Source organism: Talpa europaea (assembly GCF_964194135.1).
Source record: "Talpa europaea genome assembly, chromosome: 1".
NCBI classification, from domain to species: Eukaryota; Metazoa; Chordata; class Mammalia; order Eulipotyphla; family Talpidae; genus Talpa; species Talpa europaea.
The window spans coordinates 70,820,856-70,844,078 of record NC_140073.1 but is presented as its reverse complement, the minus strand read 5'-3'; the positions used below and the strand labels follow the sequence as shown (position 1 = coordinate 70,844,078).

The 23,223-nt window shown below is 35.8% G+C and overlaps 1 protein-coding gene across 25 annotated transcripts in view; it reads right to left on the bottom strand.

Moving 5' to 3' along the window:
- Positions 1 to 23,223, bottom strand: part of CLASP1 (cytoplasmic linker associated protein 1) — a gene marked incomplete at both ends in the record, with an annotated part of 222,317 nt that overhangs the window by 68,263 nt on the left and 130,831 nt on the right. For 12 of the 25 annotated variants that reach the window (XM_084229880.1, XM_084229893.1, XM_084229887.1 and 9 more), the window contains 7 exons: positions 2,993 to 3,160; positions 4,641 to 4,667; positions 6,854 to 6,961; positions 19,375 to 19,545; positions 20,227 to 20,276; positions 20,847 to 21,014; positions 22,403 to 22,480. In XM_084229880.1, the coding sequence (XP_084086006.1) occupies positions 2,993 to 3,160; positions 4,641 to 4,667; positions 6,854 to 6,961; positions 19,375 to 19,545; positions 20,227 to 20,276; positions 20,847 to 21,014; positions 22,403 to 22,480 (770 nt within the window). Of the gene's footprint in view, positions 1 to 2,992; positions 3,161 to 4,640; positions 4,668 to 6,853; positions 6,962 to 16,999; positions 17,024 to 17,479; positions 17,528 to 19,374; positions 19,546 to 20,226; positions 20,277 to 20,846; positions 21,015 to 22,402; positions 22,481 to 23,223 lie in introns of all 25 variants that reach the window. The other 13 variants (XM_084229869.1, XM_084229891.1, XM_084229892.1 and 10 more) reach the window with 3 other exon arrangements.

The following is a 23,223-nucleotide window of genomic DNA, read 5'->3' as shown; positions in this document are numbered from 1 at the left end:
TTCTACACGTGAATATGTCAGTGGGGAGAAGGCATGCCAGAAGAGGGAGAGGTTAAAAAAAAAACCTTCATCCCTTTGAACTTTCTAAAAACAGTATTCCTAGGTAGCGCTGGAGTCATGAACTTAAAATGCTGGAAAGTACTGGGAAGCCTTGAAAACAATTTTATTGGTTTTCATTTCCTGAGAGAGACACTATCTTTATAGCATTTTCAGGTAAAAATCCTGACTTTGCCTTTTAAGGAAGGGTCTTATCAGAACTCATGTCAAAATGCAGTAAAAAGGAATAATGAAAACTAACAGAAGTTAAAGACAAGAAGTCTCTTTAACCCAGGTAGTTTCATGTTTTGGTCTTGTACACACAGCCCAAATTAATAGCTGAAGTTGATTATTAATTTTTAATTATTTCCAAATATTTTTAATCTGAAAGCATTTTAAATGTATTTCCACAGAATGTAAGCTGCAAAACGCTTTTTATAATGTTGTTAATAGATGATTAGGAGAAAAAAGGGAACCAAAGGCAAACTTGTAAAATATATCTGTTATAGAAAAGAGCTATTTATGTGACTTTATTATCAGTCAAAACCAGAATGAAATACAACAATGAAACAATTTACAAACCTACTCTTCCACTTGACTGAACAGTTTATGAAGGAATCAACTGCCAAGAAACAAAAAAGAGTCACAGAGTTTTGTTTATATCTTGGCTCTCCAACAGTAATTATATCCCATTTTGTTTAAAAAAATCTTAAATACTGAAGAAGAATCTTGTGTTTTTATCACAGGTGAGAAAGGAAAATTTCATTAGGAAATTCCAAATTATTTCAAACAAACTACATCATTGAAGCAAACACAATCTATAGAAAGTTAGAATTATCAGTGCAAATCCCCAGCCTAATTTATAAACTATTCATTGGTTTGGGAATTATATTCTTGAAAGATGCTCTCTCATTCTCTACCTTTTGAACAATTACATTGAAAGTTGCCATGCAATGAAAAAATATTTAGATTCATACATAATCTACTGCTGACAAATACTAATATATCTGACATCACATAAAATGGAATATCTAAGGAGTACTATGGGAAGAAATGGCAGCACTATTTTATTCATATTTATACACACACACACACTCTTTTTATCTGTATATACATATATTCTCACAATGTATAGCTATATCTTCATTAATCAGAACTGTATGACCTCAAATTTTTACACATAACCAATCCCCTTAATGAGCATTGAGGAAATCATATTCTGCAAAACAATAATTGTAATAAAAGTCTGGAATACATTTCTCTTTAGTTCTTACTGATGTTTCACAGTGCCTCTTTTAAAAGCTAATTAAATGCTACCTTTTCAACTACCTACAACACAAACTCCATAGTTAAGACTGGAGTATCAGGACTTATAGCTATGTTAGACAACCAAAGTTGGTTTATTTAACAATGTGAAGTACGAATGTAATCTGAGTAAATATAAAAAGTAAAATCCCTAAAAAGAATTTTTAACAGCATTAACCTAATCTGGATTGACAAGTGACAAGTCTATAAACTTCAACAATTAACTATGGAAAAAGAATAGCTGAAACCTCATGCCTACATTTCCAATCAAATAAATTTTCCAAACAAAACCAAACCTAAACACAGATATGTTACAATATCAAATTTGAAATTTAATATATTTCAGTGATTATTTTCTTCGGTTGTATCCAAAAATGTGTCAGTTCACAGGTATGTAAAATCAACAGAAAATTGGCATCATAAAGAATTAACAAAACCACTGCTTGATTATAGTTTTCATTTGCTTAGAAAACGTAAGTCAAACCATTCTACTTAAATACCTGTCCCTGCCTTCTTGTAGCTCAAGCAACCTCCAAGGGCTTTTCATGAGCTGAAACTTTCAGTCTCTTTTGCCCTACTCTCCCAGCCTACCCTGACAAACTTCTTTTGCTAAAACCAGATAAATTATTTGTGACTCCCAGAATGCAGATGCTTCCTCCTCTTGTCTGACTGCTCACCTTCCTCCCTCATTACCCAACCCTGCCTAATGCCACCTTGTACTTTATCAAAACAGAAGCTGTGCCAGAAAGTCTCTCCTAGTAGGAAATCTAAGACAATTCTTTCTCTATGGTCCCAGAGCACCCTGTCACATTTCTACCTCTAAGCACACAAATTCTTTCAGAGTCAGAAGCTAAATTTATTTATTCTCTAATTCTAAGGTCTGGTATATCACAGTAAATATTCAAGTAAAAATTGTTGAGAAGATAAATAAATAAGAAAGATAAGCCAACAGAACTAAAGTACTCAACTTCACATTAACAGATTTTTATCATTAGGAAACAAAATAGGTGAACATAGTTATTTCATAATGTATGATAAAAACACTTCCAACATCTGTATTAAAAAGATAGCATACCAATTAGATTTTGGGTAAAAGGTCCTTAAGCTACTGAGGGTAATTCATATAGTTCTATTCACTTACAAAGAAACTAAATACTACAGCACAAAAACAAATACAATATATTTGATTTTTCAACTATTCTTAGTTTTATGTTTGAACAATATTATGTCAAAAGAGTTGTACGTATTATTCTTTGGCTATAAGTTTCATCAATCAGCTTAGAGAAGATTAAAATCAAAATAAATGTGGATCATACAATTTGGTCTTGAAATGTCTATAGAGATTTTAATTAATTAATACTAATTAGTCAAAGAAAAAAAGTCTCCTGCCCACTCTCCCAATTGTAATATTGGCAAAGTAACCATAAAAATAAAAAGCTCCACAGTGATGTAATTCCCATGAATCTGAATGGCAAGTATCACACATTTTCCAGTTTTAACTGAAACCTGAATATGCCATAATCATGAAACGGAGTTTTAACTCAGTTCAAAGTAGATTTTCTGTTTCCTACATTAAGACAAAGTCATTAGATTATAATCAAAATTATGACAAAGTTGGGAATGGTATTCCGAGATCTTTGAGAATTCTTACCTAGTCCTATTCGGTTTGGACTTGTTTCTCGGCTACATCCCTGACTCCTGGGAATCTTGCTTCGTTTTTCTGAAGAGGGTGTCACAGGTGGGCCTCTTGAGGAACCCCCAGCAAGGCCACTGTAACCACTTCCCAACAATTTCCCTGGAGAACTCGACCGGCTACCAGCTAAAAGTGAAGCGAAACAAATATAAACAATGGATGTAAACAAGGGAATAAATACATTAGTTGTGGAAGCTTCTATAAACATTAATTTGGCCCAAACACTAAGAGAATTTTATATGACAATAGCTTTTCAGTTGGTGGCAATGCTAATTCTTAAGAAACACACAAGGATAGAAAAATATCAAATTATAAAGAATCTACATAGAATTACTAGGAAAGTTCTATAAACATGCAAAATTTCTTATTCAAAAGGGCAGACTAAGTACAAGACTCCCTGTTTCAAAGCAAATTTCTACAAATAATCACAAAGGTGCTTATTTATTGTTTTGTTTTTGTTATATGAGTTAATATGGTCAAAAAGTTAAGTGTAACTGGTAGAAGAGCAGAAATACTAATACAACAAATTGATTAAACAGTAGTGGAAGAAAATGGATCCAAGAAAATTCCATTAATCCACCAAATGGAAGAAAAGGGGGGAATGGAATAACTGGAAAAATGGCAAATAAAAATCGCAAAATAAGATGGCAGGAATAAGCTCAATGCAATATATTAGTAATGACAAATGTAGTTGGATTAAATTAACCTATCATAAGACAGAGATTCTTGGATTGGTTTTTTAAAAAATGAAATGAACTACATACCTAAACAAAAAATAATAAACAAGCATTAAAAAGGGGCAAGGATATGGCATTTTGATAAAAGTAATTGTCCATAAAGCGTCAGTAATCAACTCTTTAAGCTTCAAATACCATAGCTTTGAAATATAAAGCATAAAAATATGTATATATACCAACAAACAGAATACACATTATTTTCACTTTTCCAGATATGAATATTATAAAAATCAACTGTATGTTAAACATCAAAGGAAATCTCCAAAATCTACAGAAATAGAAATCTCATAGACCATATTCCCTGTGATATACGCAAGTAGAAATTAAAAACAAACAATATGGTTAACTACATTTATTAATGGCTATAAGACCATTTCTTATGGGACAAAAGTCTCCTGTAGAGAAAACAGCGAAGTTTTAAGGATCCTAATGGCAGTCATTTATTTAGATGATTGCCATTAGCAGAGAAGGCAACAAAATTCTAAAACATAGAATACACATTATATACTAGAACTGAATGTCCCAGATGTTTAAAAAAAAAAAAAAAAAAACCTTTGAAATAACACTTACCTGGAAATAACAAAATAACACACATACCACCATCATTTACATAAACTAAGGTGACTACCCACAAAAATCAGTATTTTGTAATTTAACTACAATTTAAAGTGAAATTCATTGCAAAATTCACCAGTACATATTACCATAGTCTGTGTAAAAGAAGAAAAGAAATCCATTTCATATGCTAGAATTTGAACAACAAAAAATGCAGAAAGATTAGCTAAGCTCATAATAAAGAGAAATTAATACTGTGCAAAGAATATGGGGCAAGGAAGAATGCAAAATAAGCAAGAAGAGAAATGGCTTACCACCAGCAGGATTAGCAGATCTCGATCCTTGATTATGAGAGCAGACCAAAGGACAGGCAAAAAGTAGATTAAAAGACAATAACACAATACAGAACGTCAGCATGCAACACCACACAAATGTCTTTTGTTCACAAACACATTAGGCAAAATTAGTCTTTATCCTCCTAGACTACTTTTGTGCTTACGTTTACTTAACACTTATCATACTATATTAGCATCTGCTTCAGATCTGTTCATATATTACTTATAAACCTGCCTGTATCAAGGCAAATGCTACATCTAGGAGCTGGGCCTTACACTCCAGGAATATATGACTGTCTAGCTCTGAGCAACCTGAGAAGTGATTACATCTCATCCATTTGGGTATCACTGCCACCTTGAACAGTGCTTACCACAAAAAAGTGCTCAGTAAATTAAAACTGCTATTAACTAGGTTCACCTGAATGTCATGTGCTAATTTCTCAAATATTTCAAATACATCAACACTAAAGGATCCTAAGTCCAATGTTAATGAAATGTACTTATTAAACCAGGACTATGAATGCTTAGCGTACACTTAGAAGTGTATGTGCAAACAGCTCTTATTAAAATAATTTTTTAAAAATGATTTACATGCATAGATTTAAGACCCAGGCTTTATCATTTGCTGGTGTTGTTTCCCCCCTTTGTGGGTGGAATTCAATGAGTAAAACTGAAGCATTTTTAAAGTGGAGACCCAAGGCAGGGTGCAGTGGTTTTATAAACCTGAATAATTAAAGCTTTATCATCATCCATGCCTCTCCCCAACCCCCTACAGAATGAAGCTTTAATCTTCACTACTTACTAAACAGAGGAGTCAGGTAGGGGCAGAGACCCCCCTTAGAGGCCAATAAACATCAGATGTAAACAAAGAGATATAATACTGTTCTACCCTTACTTTCCAAGAAAGAAAACAACACCGCACAGCTAAAGGTCTAGACGTGTTTCAGTCAACTCAATTTCAACATCTGACCTATATTCTGAGTCATGGGCACTTTTGTCAAGAATATCTTTGCAATAGAGCTGACCCACATATGTGAGGTCATGATTGGAGTATTAAGTCTATCTGTGACTCCAGGCTGCGTTAGAGTTCAAAAGAATCATCAGAATCAGGCTGCTCCCAAAATAGAAGTTTCTGGGCACTTATCTATACAACCCATATTGTGTTGCGCCATGCAGTGCACTGAAAGCATGGGCTTCTATGTCAGACAAGCCCAGGTTCTATAGCCCCACTGAAGGCATCAATGAGACAAATCTTATGCTTCCTTCTCAGAGAAGATAAAAGCTTTTGAAGAAGGAGACTACAGTTGTGAAAGAGGCATGTATCTAAATTTAAAAGAGGCTGAGAAAGACACTGGGAAGACTAAGGAAGAACCTAAGGTCTAGCCTTGCACTAAGTGCTCTCTACACACCCCAGACAGCCCTCAGGGCCACACCAGCTGGAGTGCTGTGCTGAGGGAACTCATGCAGCTCCTGGGGAAGAGGAGACTTTCTCTGCCATGTTCACTTTGCCCAGAACTCTGACACCCAGCTATACGGTCCATGCACAGAGAGGGTACAAGTGACAGAATTATGTGTAGCTGGGAAGTAAGATCCCAGTGTTGGATCCTAAGAGTCATCAGAAGATATTCATCCAAGCCACGGCTGCTTTCATGGCTAAGGCTGTCAAACCAACTGACTCAACATACACAGAGAAGCAATAATGGAAGCAAGGGCAGCAGGGCAAGGCGAGCACCCACACTAGTAAGAGGAAAGAAGCAGATTGCAAATATGAGAACAGAGGGTTAGAGAGGAGAGTTTCAATGGATTTACTTATTACCACTGGAAACAGAACTGAGCAATAATAGTAATCTCCCCCAGTACTGCTCTGAAATTACACCAGAAGGATTCTTTATCGATACAAAAACAGATCACATTCCAGATATGCTTCAACTGGAGAGGCTTGAAGAGAGGGAGAAAAACTACATTATAATGTTTAATGATACAAAACTTAAATCACCTGGACAGGAGACAAAGTACATTTAAGTATTCTATTTTGTAAGCTTACCCAACAAATACCAAGATTACTCATGGTATTTTAGTCCGAGAAGTGTGTTTTCCCCTTGTATCAACATACATACTGCAAAGATTTCATCTGCAGAACCAGCTGCTGAATAAAATTTCAGATAACAGAGAGCATAAAATATACTTCTTACGCTGGGACTGTGAAACCACTTTAGCGCGACTGCGGCCTCGATTATCTGAAGGTGTGGAGGCGACGTTGGTGGCGCTCCCAGAGCTCTGCCGTCTCGTGCGGATTCGACCTGAAGGATACAGCAAAAACAGTGTTTCTATGTTTTCAACATGGGATACCTACTCAAGTAAAAAACCCACACCGTGAGCAAGGGGCATTGACTGGGCCACCTACAGGGAGAGCAGGTCCACCCCACACATGGTCGTGACACATCTCTGTGTGCACACACGTGCACATCTGTACATACAATTCTACAGAAAGGTTAGGAACTCCTGACAGTGAGTCATGAACCTACCAGGAGCTGATGTTTCGATGATCTCACCATACTATATTTTGAGTTGGGATATCCATTGGAAGAATTTTTACCACAACTATTTTCAGATTAAATTTTTTCTTTTTATTGTCTAAAAATCTGAAAGTTCCCAAATCAGAAAATTCTTAAGAAAAAAACAACAGAAAAAAAGAGAAAATGCAAAAGAGGAAACCTTAATTCAGCAATTATCAAAGCAACAGCACCCTAGAGAATAAAGGTGTTTAGATGTACAGCATTAAATTCTATTTTAAAGTATGCACGCTGACATACTTTAAAAGTACACTGCAAAAGATGAAGAGAAAAAGAATCAAAATTAGGAGTAGACAGAGAAATGATAGCCTAAATAACTCAGAGTTGCAGGTATTTATGAAAAGAATTTGCCAAGGTCAGTAAAGCAATCTATTACTGCCAATTATCAAAACAAAGGGACACTAATAAACAAAGTGAGGTTTCTGAGGCCTGGGGGTGGGGTGGGGTGGGGAGAGGTGAAGGGAATAAGAAAAGGTCAAAGGGATACTTTAGTAACATGAAGCCAATTAAAGAAATGAATTTAAAATTATAAAATCACCTATGATCAGACCAATATGATTAGGGAGTAAACTTTTTTTTTTTAAACTTCTATGGTTTCAAAGAAACCATAAAGCAGTCAGAACAACAATCTGATAGGAAAATCACAAATGAATTTGAACTACCATTGGCTTCTTATATTGTTCAAAATGACTTCTGCCCCATCAGCTGAGGCAGCTTGCAGAAAAGTAGTACAGAAAAACGAATCCTAAGGGTTGCAAAAGGTTCAAGAAAGGGACAGAGGAGCAATAAAAGAAAATGGTATATTTGGAAAAATTAAAACTAGAAAGAATCAATGGCATTTAACAGCACTTTAAGTAAAGAAGTATACAAATTCTAGAATCTATACTGGAATTAAAAGCTACACCATATGATACACTAAGAATTATATATGTGTGGGTTCAGAAAACTTCTTAATAATATGTAAAATAAATTATTCCCATTATACAGAAGAGACAGAGACATAGATGGGATTAACTAATCTATCCCAGAATGCACTATGCGTCTTAGATGCCTGTGCCTGTCTTGCTGGTTGGCTGGCTGGGGTATGAGTGAGGACATTTTACTTTCCAAAGGAAATTAGTAAGCTGAATCAAGGCAGTCCACCCAGACAAGGTCAATTTGAAAAAAACAACTGAATTTATTTTAAACTTATAAAATATCTAAGTCACATAAAGAATTTTTAATGAACATTCACACATATTCAGATTAAAAAATTAAAAAATCCTTGCTAATCTCCCTGTATAATCTACCTTTTTCCAACATTTGGTAACACAATCCTAAACCCAATGTCATCTTTATATTTTTTAACATAAAATCAAGAAATAGATGACATTGTTTGGTATTTTTTTATCTTTAAAAATGATATCACAGGATGTGTATTTTCCCAAAATGTACTGTTTTGCCCAAATTTTATTTGTGAGGTCACTTATAGAAAGTGATTTTTCTGTAGTAGGTAAAGGAGAGATGATTTATTTTTCCCATATGACTAACCAATGTCCTAATAAACTTACTTAGCCCTTTTCTTACTGATCTACAATCCCAGCTTCATCATATGTGTGTGTGGGTGTGTATGTGTGTGCAAACTATAGTCTATTTCTCAGCTGCCCAGGCTAGTACATGTATCTACACCAGTGAAGCTCATACTTTTATGATTAGCTTTCTTAATAAATTACTATTCATAGGGCAAATCAATCCATGTTTTCCTAAGGCCCTTTGCTCTTTTCCACATCCATGTGAAGACACAATTAAAAGATATTAAAATCTTGCTTGGCATGTGAAATTTTGGATTAATACTTTTTGGGGAAAGACACTTTTATGAAACTGATCTCTCCATTAATATTTTTTGGGTTTTATTTCACTATTTTCAATGTCATTCAATAAAGCTTTCAATTTTTGGCAAAGCTCTTACTAAATATTTATGGACTTGTTCAGAGGTACCTTTTTATTATATATATTTTATTAAATTATATTTTCTAACTATTGTTCTAAGAGTGATTAATCTTTATATTTTGATCTTAACTCCAGGAACTTTGCTAACTTTTATTCTACTAATCTGTATGTACATTGTAAGTATCATCTATAAATAAAATTTCAGCTTTTTCCCTTCAAATCCTGCCCTTTGATTTCTCTGTCCTACGCTGCTGTCTTGGAACATGAGTACAATGCAGAAAAAGTATAAGGTTTTGTTGTTTTGAATTACATCAAAAAATATACATAATCTTACAATTTCACAAAAACTATGGAATTTCAAAAGATTAAAAAACTCATTTCTATTCATAATTATTAAGAATTCTTGCCAAAAATGACTGAATTTTAAAAATGCTTTGACTGCATCTCCTGAGATAAGAGAATTCTTGGCTTATATATGCTGAACCGCATCAATAAGTTTTAAAATATTAAGCCACGGACATCATATAGACATATACACAAAGTATCTGCATTCTACCTTACCTGATTCTAGTAGTAAGGCCATACCAAATGTAAATGAATGAATGAATGAATGAATGAATGAATGAAACATCAAGGGAAAGTACTCCCTCTTTCTGAGTTTATGCAAGACTGGATTATCCAATGTATCATACAACTTGTATGTATAACCATCTTGGGCCTCCCTGGTGGTGCAGGTGGTTGAGCGCACACTGTGAAGCTGTCAGCAGTTTCTGCAGTGTGGGTTCGAGCCCGGCCGGCCAGGGAGATACCCACATGGTGCGGCAGACCTCTCCTGTCTCGCCCACTGGTCCCCTCAGCAGTGTACTTTGGCTAGTCTACCTGTTCTGTTCCCCACTCTGTCTCTGGCGAATCCTCTCACCCTCTTGCACATACTTAAAGTAACTGGCCTGTACCCCAGTCTTGTATGTAAAAATAAATAAATCTTTTTTTAAAAAAATACCATCTGAGTGTGGTAGGGATTTTGGGATATCTTTTCCATTTTAGTGAATTACCTTTTGGTGGTAGGTGACTGAGGAGAGAGTGGGGTTTTAATTACTGATTTGAAATTATATACTGAGTAGTCTTTAACCACTCAGGTTTTTTTGTTTGTTTCTTCTTAAACAGTTTGGCTTTTCTAGAAATATGTATATTTTTTAAATTGTTAACACAAAATCATCATTTTTTCCTTTACTGCCTCTTTTGCACTGTTAATAGTTTACTTGTATTTCCTCTCCTTTAACTGAACTTTCAAATAGTTTTGCATATTTATTAGTAGTTTCAAAAAACCAAATTTTATATTTCTTAATCCTTTCTTGTAAATATTTATTTCCTTTTTCATTAATTTTATTTTACTTTTATTAATTATTTCCTCCTATTGGACATATTGTATTCTTTTTTTTAATTAATAAATTTTATTTTTATATTCCCCATACAATTGCAATCCCCCCATTCTTTTACTAACAAATTGGAAACAAATTCCTAATTGAGTCTGTCTTCTAATATAAACTTGAGGCTATGATTTAAGTATTGCTTTCACTTCACTCCATAATATACGTTGCTTCTATTTTCTTATTATTGGATCTCATTTGCTGTTTAGTTTTGAAAAAATAAATTGGATTCATACTTCACACTTTACATGGAAAAAAAAAAGCAAATGGACCCAAGATTAAAGTGTGAAATATAACAAAAGTCCTAAAACAAGATCAAATGCCTTTGTAGCCTGGAGTGGAAAAGCCCATTCTAATATGATTTACAATTACAAGATATTTAGAAGAAAAGATGATAAATTTGATTATGTAATTTATTTAAATATCTCCACATGGCAAAAATAAAACTAGGGCAAGTTCAAGAAAATGACAAATTGGGAAAAATTATTTATAATTCATATCACAAAGAGTTAGTTTCTTTCATATATAAAAGGTTCCTAGGAATTAACAAGAAGCCCAATAATGAGTGGTGTACTAGTAAATGTTTAGCAATTATCTGGTGGAGGGGAAATGTCCTGCTGATTTGTGTTTTCCAATTTCCCTGGTGTAAATATTCCCACCATGGCTAATTTCAGGTTACTGATGTCAAAAATTCAACAACTGGTTCTCCTTAACTGGCTCAAGACCACTCCTGCATACCACTACCACGTCCCAGTAATGACTGGTCAAAGCTAGAAATGGTCTGTTAATAAAAAATTGAAGCCGCTCATAATTGTATGAAACAGCATTCAGTCTCATTTTACAATAATGAGCTTCATTCACTGAGAATGCCATTTACCACCTATTAGACTGACAAAAAGCTAAGAATGTGCTAACATTCTAATTCTGTAGTGTAGAAAAATAAGCACCTTCATTCATTGCTGGTGGGAGTGAAAATTAGTATAACCTTTACAAAGGGCTATTTGGCATTATCTATCACAATTACAAATGCATGTACTTTTCAATCCAACAATTCCATACTGGGTGATTCATCCTACCAACATAATTGCACCCATGCAAAATATCCATAACAAAAGTTATTTTGTATAGACAGATGGAATTTTTTTGTAATAAAAAAAATTTCAGAAACAACCCAAGTGTCTATCAAAATGGGACTGGTTTGTTATGGCTAAACCATCTAGTGGCACACATACAAATATACGAATGAGGCGATCTCTAATCTAACATGGAAGGATTTTAAGTTGTATTAAGAGAAAATATTCAAGATCCAGAGTAGTGTGTGTAAAATATGCATTTTGTTTTTAAAAAAGAGGAAGAGATATGATTTTAATAATGCCTCTATATGCAAAGAAACTAGATAAAAACAAAACTAGAAGTAATATCATATTGGGGCTGGAAGAAGAGGTGGTAAGTGGGCAAATGAAGACAAGGCTGGGAGAGGAGATTTTAGCTGCATACCACTGTATGTTTTCTGAGATTTGAATTACATGACTATAATACCATTTCAGAAACTCATAATTATATTCAAAATCCAAACATTTATTTTGAGGTTATTTTTTTAGGTCCATAAGAATTTAGAGCTCTCCAATCTTTGTGATTTTTTGTATTTCTTTGTTATTATGTAGCAATCCTCTATAAGGAACATTTTTTGCCTTATTTTGTCTATTATCAAAAAGTCTCCAGCTTTTTTTTTTTTTAAACTATTGTATGCCTTTTATTTGTCTTGATTTTTCATTTTCCTTTTACCCTCCTTTGTTTCATTATTTTGGCGTGTTTTAAAGATGTGCTTTACTATCTTACAGGTAAGTCTTATAGGTAAAAATAATACTGTTAAATCATAGTTTGGGGGAGGTAGATGGTTTTAAGGGTTCCCTTTTATTAAACTTATTTGTAGATAATTGTAGGTTTGGATTCAAATATAAGATAGATTGTCTATGCATGTTCTCAGTTTCTCTCAATGATAACATCTTACAAAACTACAGTGCGCAATCAGAAACATGACATGAACATTGACATACATCAACCTTATTCAAACTTCCCCAGTTCTATTTGTAGTTAAACTCTGGTTTTCCTTTGTGGGTAGTGTCTCTTCTATCTCGCTGCTTCAAACATCTTTGGGGTTTATTTTTTGTTTTGTTTTGTTTTTTGTCTTTGGTGTTCAATAATTCCACTATGTTGTGGACTTATTTTTGTCTTGCCCTGGGACTTACTGGGCTTTTTGAACATGTGGTTCAGTGTCTTTCATCAGTTCTGGAGAATTCTCAATCATTAGGTCTTCAAATACTGTCTCTGCCTTATTCTCTTCTTCTAAAATCTCAGTTAGGTAGGTTAAGCTTTTTCACTATCATACATGTAACTTAACATCTCTATCATATCGCTCAACTTTATTCTTCTGCACTATGTTACAAATTTCTTTTCCTATTAAACACATGAGTTCTTCCAGCCACATTGATTTTGCCGGTCAATTTACCTATTGAGTATTAACATATTTTCATACCTAGAAGTTCCATTTGCCAAATGGTCTATTACTTCCTAGCTGTCTTTCCAAAGTTTTTTTTTTTTTTAAATTTTAAGAAATAAAATGATTACTTGAAACTTTATGGAAATTATTTAAGATCTAGATTGAAGTTAAATACCTCCAAAGGAGATCTATATTTGCTTATTCTAGTATCTTGTGGGCACAAGCCATCCACAGCCACTTGAAATGATCTACATATTTGGGGATTTTAGACCAGAAAAGAGGCATAAATTCTGATCAAAAACTGCATGAAGGCCCAACTTATGGGAGCCTCAAGAGAAATTACTTTCTCCCTCTACCCAGCATAAAGGTTAAGATGGGCAAAATTTCCTCTTCTCTTCAGTTTAGAAAAATTAACTTCTTGTTCACTAATGAAGACACAGGTCTCAGAATAAGATTCAGTTTACTTCCTGTCCTTCACACTTATCACAGCAACTGTCCAAGGTCTCCAAGATTCAGCTAAAAAGCTCAGTGTGTAAACCAGTTTTGGTCCTTGCCTGCTAGGGTCCTGCTTTTACTCAAGTTTGGAGAGTCAAGTGTTCACTGCTCTTATAACAGATCAGTATTATGTTCTTAACTAAGAGGATCATTTGTATTAGCAATATGTGGACATATTGCTAAAAATGCGAGTTTTCTAGTATTTTTAAACTTTTAAATATATTTTACATTAAATATAAGATCCTTAATTTTTAAAGGATTAATTGTTATTTCTTTTCCCTGCTGCCTCTCCCTTGTTACTGATGTAATTTCAAGCTATGAGGTCATATTTGGCATATTTTGTATGAGAGAAATCTGAAGAATTAGATTTAAGAGTGGCTTCCTTTGTAGAAATTCAATATTTCTTTTTGTCAGTCACCTTGAGGACTACAAAGCAGACTAGTTTAATTCATCAGCTTGGGTTTCCCAGATACCACAGATAAGAAAACTGAAACCACAGCTTGTATGAGAAGATAGTTACAAATTTTTAGGAAGATATTTTTTTCCCTTTGCCCAGGACAAAGTCAAGAGATTTCATACCAATTTTAAGATAGTTTTTCCCACTCCACTTCTTCATGGATATATAGCACTTAAACAATACTGGCTTAATAGCAACTTTTAATTCTCTTTCCCAGGTGACCTCACAGGCTTGTTTCTGGTCTGCCCAAGTAACTCATACAACTTAGTAGCTAAGCTCTTCAGGTACCCTTAAAATCAATTTATGGAAGATTTAAGGGTCTCTGTTGTGTTGTATTCAGCTATATATTCTTTTATATGAAGGGAGTTTGAGGTTTTTTTTTTTTTTTCATTCTATTAATTTGGTGATAGTACTTTAAGTGCCTTTATATATGTTTTAAAGAAATGATACAAAATACTATGGCCTTTTGTGAAAACACGGTCTACTCAGTAAAAACAGAAACAGTAAAAATATATTTCAGTTCTGTATTATGACCTGTTAATGATATTCATATTTTTATACTGTGTTATAACAAAGAAAAAGATAGATATGAAAGAAGAAAATAGCTTAACTAAGAGAAACAGAAATAAGAGATGTTAGAGAACTATACAACAAACCCAGCAGACTACCTCGCCAGAGAAAAGCAGAGCCAAAGGAAAACAAAGAACAGAAGAGGAGCACAGATTTTGACTTTCATGAAATAAAGAATATCCTCATCTCACTGTTTAAAAACAGGACTGCTAAAGAATTCTTTCCAATCACACTGCCATTCTTCTGGAAAATTCCCTAATCAGGAAACTGAACCTGTTAACCATGGGGTTTAACTTGTAGGCATGGTTTTCCCACATTCAGTTTAACTTAAAACAATTATTAAAAAAATCACTAAATAGTCTCACATCACTAGAGCTTTTCAGTTCCCATGTTGAAAAACTGCAGTGTAGCCAATTCTCAATTTAGAGATTATAATAACTAAAAGGTCCACTAGGTATATCTCAGCTGTGACCTCAGTCGCATACATACTTATTTTTATAACTCACAGTTTGGGGACATAACTAAACCAACCTCTCTCATACATGGCATTTTTGATAAAATCAAAATTTGGGTGATGATCATATGTAAATTTTGCTGCTGCCTACAAGCACTTGTCCCAAAAGAATAAATTTCTCCATATTGTTTAAAGCCAAAGGTAAAGGATATTTAATACTTTCACTTCTATATACATATATTTTTCATTGTAGAAAGGTCAGTTACTTAAAATTCAGAGTTCTTAGATAAATATGTCTAACTGTAGCAAATGTTTTATTTCCCACTAAAACTTTAAAGTTTCTTTTCCTGAAAAGCAGACAAGACTACTGAGTTTTTATTGTGTAATCTTAACTAAAATCACTAATAGGGCCTTCCTGATGGTGCAATGGGTTAAGTCTCAGCACTATGAATCTATCAATAGCCACTGCAGCATGAGTTTGATTCCCTGCCAGGGAGCTAACCTACATATGGCGCAGCAGACCTCTCCTGTCTTGCCCGCCGCTCCCATTAGCAGTGTATTTCAGTAGATTTGCCTGTTCTGCTCCCCACCCTGTCTCTGATGAATCCTCTCACCCTCCCTCCACCCCTGCACCTCTGGCCTATGTCCCAGCTTTTATATGGATAAATAAATAAAATAATCTTTAAAAAAAATAAATAAATAAAATCACCAATAGTTAACCTTTGACTACACTTAACAAATGATTTTCTACTCTTGGAAACTATCAGTGGTTGTTAGTTCTAAAGTCCTTCTAGCAGTGTAAATAACACATTTCCTAAATACTTCCTTCTTCCAAATCTCAAATACTACTGAACATACCTCACTGAAAGGGAACCTGAATATAAGCTTTGTCCAAAAGTGAAGCTGTCAGTTCTTTACAAAAAAAAATATTTCTCGGCCTTCCCGTTGGCGCAGTGGTTGAGTGCTGGGTTGCAAAGCTGCCCGCAGCCTCTGCAGCGCCGGTTCGATCCCCGGCTGCTCCTTGGCCACTGGAGGAGGGTCCCACATGGTGCGCAGACCTCTCCTGCCGCCCGCTGCTCCCCTCAGCAGTGTACCTCAGTCCTTCTGCCTGCTCTGCTCCCCTCTCTGGTGAATTCTCTCACCCTCCCATGCTTCTGACTGTACCCAATGCTTGCATAAATAAATAAATAAATAAATAAATCTTTTTTTTTAAAAAAAAAAAAATTTCTCATCAGTCATAAATATTAGAAGGACTCCTTGACTCCTTGATGTGTACAATAAATAACTACAATAATGAAGTTGCCAGAATTCAAATGTGTTGCCTGAATTTTTAATTAAGAGTATCCAAAATCATATTTTGATCCCAGTGAAGCAATCTCTTCTTTTCTGAATGACAGTAAGTAAATGTGTCAGTAATAGAGATAAAAATGGTACGGTGTAATTCAGTAGCATCTTCTGGAGAGAAAATTACATTTTTAAAATTTCTGTAAATTACCTGGTAGAAAACCTCAAACAGCCTTTAACCTGAATCACTGACGCTGAAAATTTCTTTTCAGAACAGGAAAGGCAAATCGTAAGAGGCCCACAAAAGCACAAAAAAGAAGGACACAATGGGAAACGAAAGCTCAGGTGGTGCTTCAGAAGTCATAAAGTCTGAGACAAGCAGCCCAAGAGGACAGTCACACAGATGGCACACCAGTGGCTCCCTCCCAGTGTGGGTTCGGGATTGAAAACCGCAGACGCACACTCAAGTACCAAGCGCACAAAACGACAACTGAGGAAGGAAGGGGGAGGAGACGCCATGAAGAGTGCGGTGGCAGCGTGCAGCGTCGCATGCAGGGGCCTCGGCGAGGATGTGGACACCAGGCAACGGCAGTGAGAACAGGGACCAGGGAAGGGAGACACACCCCAGTCACAGAAACGAACCGCTTACCCTCCGCTTTAGTGGCAGAACCATCTTTAAGCAAATTAAAAAACAAGGGAAGGGATAACAGGGAACAGTTAGTAACATTAAAAGAATTAAAAAGCACAATGTTATTAGCTACTGAAAAAAGCAAAAGTACAATTTAAAATAAAATTAAAAGGAAAACAAGTTCGACAGCAAAGCAGAGTCTGAAGCAAGTCAGTGTGCCTTGTCTCAAAATCAGCTTAGTATTACAATGTGCTTTTGGAAACGAGAAAGGGCAACCAGGGAGAGCCTCAGTGGCTACAAGCAGTTTTTGTTTCGCCAACCACCGTCTTCCAGGTTCCTTCTTCTTAGGGCAAAGTATTAGCAGAAGGGGCAAGGGAGACCAGAGACTAAAGTACTAAAGAGTCACCCAAAGGACAGGCAAGGAAGAAGCTTGAAGAAGCTGGCTCTAACAACACCTCTTCCCACTACACGTCGAGCAGCAAAAGCTGGACAGCATGGTACCTGCATCAAGGCCTATGGACTCCAAATCTTCCCTCATGTGTCTGGACTCTAGAAGTTTGGAAAGGATCATCAGCTTTAATGGTACGGTACTCTTCTGCACAGATGTAGTTTGTCAGCCTAAGTGTTAACTGTAAACATTTCTCAATAGGACTGTTACATTTCAGGTCTTTGGGTTTTGGGTTTTGGGACAAAAGGAAAGTAGAGAATTTTCAAGAAACAGTGAAGAATTAGAATATTCTAATCTCATTATCTGAAGAGGTAATTCTGGGCTGACTTTATCATCAGTGTGTTTAAAAGGTCAGTTCTTAATAATCAGACCAAGAGACTTCAGTGCTATTACCAGCACTGAAGGGAGTCTGCATGGTCCATATTAAAACACGCCCACATGCACAGAAAAACAAAGACTACTGACTACTATAGAAGCTGGTTCTTACTTGTCTTCAATACAGTTAAAGACTAGAAACAAATACTAATTACAGGTACTGAAAGTTGATCAAATATACTGAAACACAAATACATACTTAAAAATTTAACTAAAATTAATAGAACTTCACTATAGGACAGAAAAGTTTTGACTTCTCCCTTTCTCAGTGATTATATCTTAACATAATATCATGAACACTCCTAGGTCATTTTACAATAGTTAAAGGGGAGAAAAGGAGAGGTTTCATTGGGTTTCTTCCCAACTGAAATGTATGGCTGTATGAGTTATTCCCAGGGAGAAAAACTGACTGATTTAACAAATTTTCTAGATCATATACCTTTTAAATTAATAATGTTCTTATCAGAATCAGCCTCTTTTGTTTTCAAAGCATAATAAGGTACACCAAGGACTTTAAAATAATTTCACTGATCCCCATCTCTATCATGAATCTGAAATAGGTGGCTATTATTACAATTGTTTAGCCATAATAAAAACAGAATCAAACAGTCCATGACCTGCTCAAGGTCAGAAAGCTCGTAAATAAGAGATCCAGGCATCTTCTCTTTGTAATACCTCACTATGTTTCCATGCTTAAAACATTTCTAGAACATTTTAGACTTCAGAATTTGTTTATAAAATACCTAAGTATTTTATTCAGTCTCACTATTTCATGAAGTTTAAATTGTATTCGTTTCCATAAAGTCCAAAATAAAACCAATCCAGATAAATTACCAGATTTTGATTTTGAACAACCTGACTCTTACAAACACAATGAAATAAACTATCGGCCTTACATAGTAGGTATTAAGTATCTGCTGAGAAACTCACCTACTACTCTGCCAGATAAGAATTCTTTTGAAAATAATTTTTTTAATCTTTTGGGCTATAGTGAGAGTCAGCATATGCTCCTCCTAAGGGGACATTGCTCTTTCACACAGACATGGTCACGATAGTTAATAAGTCCACCATGTTCCCCTTGAGAGAACCCCCTACTCCAACCTCCAAACTCTCCCACTCCTTTTACATTTTCAGAGTGGGAACTACTGAACTGCAATGACTGTCTTTGGTGAATCCCTCACTAACATCTTCTGGCTCTGCTCCCACCAATGTTAGCAGTGGAGAAACCCCAGCTTTGGTGACAAAGGAGGTGTCTCAGGTACTGACTGGGTTACCATGAAAGGGAGGTGAAGCTAAGGCAGGGTGTGCCCAGCGCCACAGCACATGCACACCAGTGTGCTTCCTTAATCACCAAAAGGATGACTGCCCAGAGAGAGGACATACGTAACAGAGAGTGACTGGTGGCCAACAGTAAGTGGACAAAGTTACTTATACTTAAGTATCACCCATGCATTTATACTTTTTCAATTACAGTTTTTTTGTAATTTGTTAAATAGGTAAATTTGAGCAGAGATTAAGCGTTGTCTCTCTCTAAAGCAGGACTGGGAAGGAAAGGTGTTGGCTCTGTGGTTACCTAAGGATGCGTATGATCCTGGAGGCAAGGCCGCTGCAGAGCTGAAAGGTGTAGAGCCCGAAGCTGAGGAGACTTTGGATTTGGCACTGGCTGCTGCATTCACGTCAATGTCACTTCGAGACCGCTGGAGGGACCCAGTCGTTGACACAGATTTGGTACTAACTGTTGAAGCTTCAGCGATTGAAGGAGGAAACATTAGTAAGGATCATCCTGGAATTCTCACATACATTGTCAAAATGTGTTTTGAATTTCTTGAAAACAATATCGAGTTTTAAAACAAGTTGATTAAAGTTAAGAGCACTGGGTTTCTCTTAGAGGTCACTGAAGACAGGTCAGGCAATGCTGAAGGAAATTAAAAGCAACTATATGCACCAATTACATTTGTTTCCTTATCATCACAGACTGCTAACCCCAGAGCAACGAATCACATTTCTGGCTCATATGAAAAGCGAAAGAATGAAAAACTGTCTAGTCAATTTCCTCATGACGTGGCAAAAATGTACACTCTTACCCAGATGCCCTCCCCTTTCAGGAATCTTTTCACTCTCCCACCTCAATAGCCCCCAAGCTGCTGCTGAAAGCATCCCAGTTGTGTCACTCAATTGTCAGTTGATCAGAGTGAAGGAGCAGTTCTAGCCACATGTTTCAGGGGTGAGGCAGGTGGCAGAGCTCTATTCTTCCACCTAAGCTATCCTGACATTCCTCGCAGGGTCTGCCCTCTGAAGAAGGGGAGCTCTGCTGGGGACAGTCAGAGCACAGAGCAGAGCCAACCCCTCTGCCAACCTGAGAGGGCCCTGAAAGCAGGGCACTGGTTCAGCCGTCCTGACTGCCCGCCCACAGCTATGTTCTTACCTCTAGAGGTGGTGCTTCCAGTAGGACTTCTTTTGGCAGAGAGCGGCCGGCTAAAAATAAAGGTATACATCTGGTTTTTTTTCCTCAAATGTATATGTTATCTGCATTAATACTAGTACAATTTACAACAGGAAATTGTGATAGTGAAGAAATGATTTCAGGTAATTTGGAGCACAATCTTCTAAACCCCTAATTTCACAAAAAATTTTAGATTTTGGACTAATCTTTCAAACACACAAAAGGAGTCATCACTAGGAAAAGGGAAATAGTGAAGATGATAAAACAGTAAGTCCCAGATTTTGAATGCTTTTCCTGTCCAACCAATCTTCAAATTAACACATTCTTTTAGAAGACACTTTGACTAATTCACTTATGTTACTCTAAAACTGTATTTTAGGACAGCCATATAAATTTACCTAAAAACTTCCTGTGGTAGAGACCAATGCCACTTCATTCTTATTACTTCAACCTAGTGCCAGAATCCAACTGAGGTAAAGGGGAATTATGATAGGCACACAATATGTAAAAGACACAGCTTAAATTTATGTGCAATGTTTTCTTGTGCAGCAACTTTTTAAATATAAAATCTCACTAATAAAAAATACGGATGAATTTCTTACTTCAGACTCTCTTGAGAGCTAGAAGATGAGCGATCGGATTGCGGCAAAGACACGATGCTGTCTGAGTTCTTCAAATGTGACTGCAGAGCTTTCTGGTAAGAGGATTCCAAGGTGTGGTACAAGTGCTCTGCTTCTCTGCTGAAGTGACTGTGGAAACCCCAGTAACACCTAGGGAAGACAAACAGCTTCCTTTTAGAGGCAGTAGATCAAAAGAGCTATTTTGCTGAGCTCTGGAGTATACCATATAACATCGTCAAAAACTAAAATTCTCAGTTTACCTGATACTATTGATACTATTGATAGAAGGAACATGGTACAGGAAGAGAGTGTGGACAAAAGAGGCCTGGTAGGAATCCTGACTCCACAACTTTGCTAAATCTCAGTGTCATTTAGAAAATGGAAAATAAAAGGCCTAACTTACAATTCTGAGGATGGAGCTGAAACATCTAGAACTACACCTAGAACCTTGGAAGGATTCATTCATTAATGATAGCATTTATAAACGCAATTTGGCATTCACTCATTTGAAATATTTGCAATTGCTTTACAAAACACACAAATAGAAAATGGAAAGATGTTCAGAGTTACTAGAAATCTATGACTAAAGATATAGAAAAGGAATTGCCCAACATAAGCTTGTAAGCACTTCAGCGTTATCGTGACTTCCTCCAAAAAATTCAGAAACCAAGAAAATATAATTGAACTGAGAGAACAAAGAGCCATGAATACTTGAGCAGGATGTATCAGTGCAGTTAAGTAAACAATATTCTGGGGGACCAGTAAGAATAAATTTCAACCTACATCAATTAAAAGAATCGGTCAACTATGAAGCAGTCGGATACAGATGCAAAACTGACAGTACTTGTCTACCCGCTGCCTGAAAAAAAATGGTATCACCTCCAGCTTCTGGTATTTATAGTTACAATGGCAAAATTATTCTCAGGAGGTACTGAATGTAGGGGCGGAAGCTGCAGGACTAGCGCATAACCAGGCTAGGGCCACACTCCCACAGAGGTGAGATAACAACATCAGGTTAGCACCTTGATAAGCCCAAACATCAGCTCAAGCCTAGTCCCTGCACATGAGTCACAGATCTCCAGCAACTTCTGAAGCTTGCAAAGATGTGATCACAAGGAGAAGATCTCTGTGATAGTGATTTCTCAATTCAATCAAAGTCACTTCAGATGATCAGTTGGCTTTTAAAAGAGCTTGCAAAGTCAGAGAATACACAAGTACTTTTCTGATTCACATAATTTCTCATAAATTTGAAAATGAGCATTCTCCTGTCTACCTAAGTCTAGTCTGTGTTCAAATACTATTATCCCATCTTTCAGGCCTGGGCAGTGAACAACCTTTAAAAAAAAAAAAAAAAACTAAAAACAAAACAAAAAACCTCAAGAAACAGTCCAAGATGGCCTTTCAAGGGTCATATTTAAAAGTAATGACAAATGAAACATGTTCATGTAACAAAATGATTTTTAAATACAGCGATCTAGACAATGCAGCTGAAATATAAAAGCAGTGAATAAAATACGTGGTTTACAATAAACACTTACTTTCTGGCCTCTATCCTGGCTTCAGAATCGGCATCATGTATTCCTTTCTTTATTGTTTCAGCTAATACTGATATGTGTCTAGATTATTTAGAAAAGAAAACAGTTACAATCATTGACATATGGGTTATGAGGATTAAAACAGGTGTGAAAAATAACTTCCAAAAGCAAAGTGGAAGGTAGACGCTTTATGCCACAGTTAACTGACTAATATGCAGCTGAGAAAGTCAAACACTCTTCTTTTTAGATCTTTGCACTTCTAATTCTGGGCCAGTACCCAATCCCTCCCCCACCTAAGTAACCTGATAACCTACTCTTGTATGAGATATTTTCAGTAACAGCTGCTTTTTTTCAGGCTTCACTTATTTAGCTCAATCTTTTGTGAACCAAAACAATAAAACTATTTTTCCATGGCCAGAATTAGTTTCTGTAAAAATTAGAGATAATAATCTTACACTGATTATTGTAAGACTATAATTATCTGTATCACATTTCCATAATGAAACAGAACGTTTTTCTCAAGTTCCACTATTGTTTACCATGAATGATTTTACAAATAGGTATTCTTTCTAGTTATATTCTACCATAGCTGAGAAGAAATTACCAAAATATCTCATTATTTAACAGTTTTTTAAAAAGGGAAATGACTGGAATGAATAATTACACTAAAAAAGAGTAGTTACCAATTTTACCAGCTCTTCAAAAATTCTGCCTCATTCCTTCATCCATTCAATATATATTTAGTAACACTCACTAAGTGGTAGACGCTGAGCAAGCAGGTGAATGAGGTCACATTTGAGTTCTTTATTCCTCACACTTGTCTG